General features: G+C 32.4%; 1 protein-coding gene across 1 annotated transcript; it reads left to right on the plus strand.

The window, feature by feature from the left end:
* Positions 1 to 506: 506 nt before the first annotated feature.
* LOC119531830 (olfactory receptor 5K3-like) lies at positions 507 to 1,454 on the plus strand. The gene has a single exon (XM_037833581.1). It carries the CDS (start codon positions 507 to 509, stop codon positions 1,452 to 1,454), a length of 948 nt encoding a protein of 315 aa, XP_037689509.1.
* The last annotated feature ends 4,210 nt before the right edge of the window (positions 1,455 to 5,664 follow it).

The following is a 5,664-nucleotide window of genomic DNA, read 5'->3' on the forward strand; positions in this document are numbered from 1 at the left end:
GAAGAAATCTGTGGCCATTTATTTCCCTAGTTCTCAAAGGTAGTTTACTTTAAAAATGAATTGTCCCCTCCTTCATTCTTAGTGAACTTTCACATTTCATAAGATATAAAATTAAGATGTATAGAATGTGCTACTTTCAATTATTCCCTATACTAGGATAATATATGAAAATTGTTCAGTGAAAAAATATAGAAGTGTGCAGGAAAATTGATTTTATGTAAACTTTAAGGATCTTCAATACAAAAAGTGACATTGAAATTATTTGGAAACACTGAACCAAATATGGATATCCTAGATTTGTACACTATCCTTGCATAATTTCATCCAGACAGACTTTTACTATTATAAACATTTCTTTACAATTATGAAAATTCATGTGAATCGGAGCTTCAGAACTTCAGATGACAGAAGATGAACTTGAAAGCAACCAATATGCCCTAGCAGTATGTGTGCCTAAATTAGAATCTTGTATCTCCATAGTTCCTTTCTGAAAAGAGAAGTTAAAGATGATTGAGCATAACCACTCCATGACAACTGAATTTATTCTCCTAGGATTTACAGATCAACCAGAGGTGAAGATCCTTCTCTTTTTGGTGTTCTTTGTCATCTATCTGATTACCATGGTGGGGAATCTTGGTTTAGTTGCACTGATTCACATGGAGAATCGTCTTCACACACCAATGTACATACTTCTGGGCAACCTGGCTCTGATGGATTCCTGCTGTTCCTGTGCAATTACCCCAAAGATGTTAGAAAACTTCTTCTCTGAAGACAGAATGATTTCCCTCTATGAATGCATGGCACAATTTTATTTCCTCTGTCTTGCTGAAACTGCAGACTGCTTTCTTCTGGCAGCAATGGCTTATGACCGGTATGTGGCAATATGCAGCCCACTGCAGTACCACACCAGGATGTCAAAGAAACTCTGCATTCAGATGACCACAGGGATCTATATAGTTGGATACCTGCATCCATTGATTCATGTAGGGTTTCTGTTTAGGTTGACTTTCTGTGGTTCTCATCAAATCAATCATTTCTTTTGTGATGTTTTCCCACTGTACAGACTTTCTTGTGTTGACCCCTATATCAATGAACTGATGATAATGCTCTGTACAGGGTCAATCCAAGTCTTTACTATTACTGTAGTTCTCATCTCTTATATCTGCATCCTTTTCAGTATTTTCAAAATGAAATCAAAAGAGGGAAGAGGCAAAGCCTTATTGACTTGTGCATCCCACTTTTTCTCTGTCTCAATATTCTATGGTTCTCTTCTTTTTGTGTATGTTCAACCAAGTGCAGCTAAAGAAGAAGATGAAGATATATCTGTTGCTGTTTTTTATACTTTAGTAATTCCTTTATTAAACCCTTTTATTTATAGTTTAAGAAATAAGGAAGTAATAAATGTTATGAAAAGAATTATGAAGATGAATAAATCTTGTAATATTCTGAAATAAATAACCATTCCCTGAGGGAAACTGATTTTAATCTATTAAAAACTTTGATTATACAAGTTAAGGGATACGGAGAAAATGGAAAATGGCCATTTTGTATACAAAATACGAAGTCACTCATATGTGATGATATGTAAGTCAAATAATGTATAAATGGAAAAATAAGTTAATAAAGGAGGAATTTTGCTAAAATATTTCAAAATCTAAGCTACCAGAATTCAATAGGAATGAATAAATTATTACTCTTGAGATTAAAAATTGTATCAGCATGTAATTCATTACAATTTTTAGCAAATCCAGCAAACACTATGAATAGAAATCAGCATATATACATTGAAAATTAATGCCAGATTTTTGGAATCCCTAAGGGCAATGTTTTAAACTCAGGCACATTCCAATTGCACAGATATTAATCTCTCCTTAGACAACATCATCTAGCAGGTCTAACCTGAGTTTAAATTTGATTCTCAACTTTGTGTTTGTCCAAAAGATTGTTTGAATATGGATTCTGAAATATATGTATTCTCAAATAAAGCACATTTTTGTCTTAGTGTTCATCATTTTTCCTGTCAGTTTCTCTGAAAGAGTGTATCTTTGTAATGATGTAATGATGCTATTTATATTTAAATCAGATGGATTTAAATGTTTCACACAGTTTGGCTAATTGTCCATGATTCGTGACATAAAATTCCTGAGTATATAAATTCTCATATAATTACTTGTCTTGTTTATCATTAGGAATACATTAATCTGCACTAGTTCCCCTGTAAATTATTAATATAATCATGGTAGTACATAAAACTGAACATGCAGTTCTAGCATCAATGAGGCAGATAATAGTGAAAATCCTAAAAATTTAAACAAAAATATTCATTGATCATTTAAATGTGCAAATGTGAAAAAAAAAATTTGCTAAGTACCTACTATCTCCCAAGCACTAAAAACTGAAACTTCAATGTATATTACCTACCAATGAGTTAGGCATTATATTTATTCTTTTTCAGAGTAAAAAGAAATTCACACTTTGAAATATTAAGTAGCCCAGCCAAGTTCATTCAGGGGTGAAGGTGGGATTTGGATCAATACTACCTTTTCCTCACAGCATTTTACAGCTCCTTTCTCAGACACTTAAGTCACAGTTAATCTAAAAAATATTCTTATAATATAATGGGGTTGTTGGACATAACCCATATGAAAAAAGGAACAGGTACTTTTAGATTGTAATGGGTGTATAAAACATGGTTGAGACTTCAGAAAATGAAGATTAGTCTAGCCTATAGTGTTTATTATTAAGTAGCATCAGAAATAGTGCCCTAAAGAACGGAAGCATTTTTGATATTTGGTGGAAAAAACAAGAATAATAGCATGAAGAGTTTCAATGTATATGGAAGTCAGTGCGACAGTTGGGGTGGTGGATGAAGGAGGTGAACAATGGATGGCCAGTGTGGGAAAGCTGGCAGAACCGTGGGTGAGTGCTGTTGGTGAATGTGGGAAGTAAGGATGGAAATGAATCAGACAGTGGAGACTCATAATGCCATCTTAATGAATTTGAATTTATCCTAAGGACATCAAACTTTGAAATGTTCCTGGTAGCAGAGTCATATGATTGCATTATCCAAAAACTGATCAGGCATTTGATTGGAAAGAGAGATTGGAAGCAATGTGATTAACTTCAATAATTTATGTAATAGGTGAAGAGAGTTGAAACAGGAAGGCATGCTAAGTAAGGAGAGGGGTGCATAGGCACAAGCAATATTTTAAAGAAGAATAAATAGTGAATGGTAGATTATGCCTTTTGAATACTAAAATGAATGCCTATTCTCTGCTTCTGAATAAAACCATGTCATATCTGTATGATATTTATTACCATATTTAATATATTTATTACAAGTATTTAGTATATTGCATGGCACATTTGGGCATTCAATAAAGCTTTCCTGAAAACATGATGTATAAATTAATGTATTTTTTATTACGAGTGAATTTAAATATTTTTTCACATACTGTTTTAGTTTCTTCGTTGCTAGGAATTGGCAGGCAATGGATTGGCTTAACCAATGGGAATTTATTGGCTCATGGGTTTGAGGCCAGGAGAGGTTCAAATCAAGGACTTATCCAGGCAATGCTTTCTTCCCAAAGACTGGTGTTCTGGGGCTGGCTGCTGGTGATCCTTGATCCTAGGTTCTCTGTCACATGGCAGTGCATATGGTGGCCTCTCCTGGTCTCTCTCTACTTTTCCAGGTTTCATTGACTTTCACCTTCTGCCTGGTTTCTCTGTGGCTTTCTCTCCATCTTTCTAAATATAATTCTGCTTATGAATGACTCCAGAAATTGAATTAAGGACCATCCTGATTGATTTGGGCCACACTTTAGCTTAAGTAACAACATCAAAAGTCCTACTTATGTAGTTTTTAAACCCACAGGAATGGATTAAGTATAAGAACATGTTTTTCTGGGGTACATTGTCCCAAACCACTGATTATTGATCATTTTTAAAAAATCATCTTTTCATGTCTGCTGTATGCCTTTTCAATAATGCTTATTTTTCTTTTCATTTATATACAAATATTACATTTGTGGATGATGCTATTATTTTCCCCACTTAAATTATTTGGCTGCTTCTTTGAAAAACCAATTGGCTATAGATGAATGGGTTTAATTCTCTACTGCAATACATTTATCCTTGTGTTTATCCTTATGCTCTTACAAAACTGTTTGATTGCTCTGGCTTTGTGGAAAGTTTTGAAATCAGGAAGTGTGAGTGCCCCAACTTTGTTCTTCTTTTCCAAGATTATGTTGGCTCTTCTGAGACACTGTATTCCTATATGAATTTTTGAATCAGTTTGTCAGTTTTTGAAAAAATACAAGTTGGGGTTTTGTTAGGGGTTATCATGAATCTCTTGATCAATTTGTTGAGTACTGTCACTTTAACACTGGTAAATCTTCTGAAGTATGGACAAGAATATCTTTCTGTTTATTTAGGTCTTCCTGAATTTCTTTTAAAAATATTTTATAATTTTCAAAATATATGTTACCTTAATTCCTAAGTACTTTATTCTGTTTTATTCAATTTTTAATATAATTTTAGTTTGTTTCATGCAAATGTATAAGAATACAATTGATTTGGGATATATTGATCATGTGTCCTGCAACTTTGGCAAACTCATTTATTCTAATAGTGTTTTGTAGATTCCTAAACATTATATATATATACATGTGTGTATGTGTGTATATATGTGTGTGTGTGTGTGTGTATATATATATATATATATATATATATATATATATATAATATATATATACACATACTTAGATCATAGGTGAAAGAGATCATTTTAATTATTTCTTTCCAATCTGCTGCCTTTTTCTTCATTTAAAAGTGACTATAACAGGGTAATGTGCAATGTTGAGAAGAAGTCATTAGAGCAGACATCCTTGTCTTGTTCCTGATCTAAAAGGGAAAGTATTCAATAGTTCTCAATTACGTATCATGTTAGCTATTGATTTCTTAGAGTACCATATAAGATTGAGAAATTCCCTTCTATTTCTAGTTTGTTCAGTGTTTTTATCATAAAGAACATTGAATTTCATCACTTGATTTTTCTATCCCTTTTGAGATGATCATGAAGTTAGTCTTTTATTCTATTGATATGTATTAACTGATTTAGGATGTTGCATCAACTGGGCATTCTGATAAATTCCATTTGGTCATGGTGAATAAGCCTTTGTAGACATGGATTTTAATAGTTTACTAGTATTTTGTTGAAAATATTTCATATATATTCATATCACATATTTGCATATATATTCACATTTATTCATATATATTCATATCACATATTGCATATCTATTCATATCACATATTTGTCTATATTTTTTATGAGATTAGCTTTGGGTTTACAGAAAAATCATGCATAAAATATAGGATTCCCATATACCACCCAACCACCAACACCACGCATTGGTGTGCAACATTTGTTAACAATTGATGACAGCACATTTCTATAATTGTACTATTATTTAAAATCCATGGTTTAACTTAGGGTTCACTGTTTGAATAGTGTAATTCCACAGATTTTTTTTAAAAAAATTGTTCTTTTACCATATAAACTATCTAAATTTTCCCCTTTTAGTCATATTTATATACATATTTCAGTGCTGTTAATTGCATTCACAATGTTGTGCTACCGTCACCACCAACAATTACCAACA

The sequence above is a fragment of the Choloepus didactylus genome, chromosome 1 (genome assembly GCF_015220235.1).
Source record: "Choloepus didactylus isolate mChoDid1 chromosome 1, mChoDid1.pri, whole genome shotgun sequence".
Classification (NCBI taxonomy): Eukaryota; Metazoa; Chordata; class Mammalia; order Pilosa; family Megalonychidae; genus Choloepus; species Choloepus didactylus.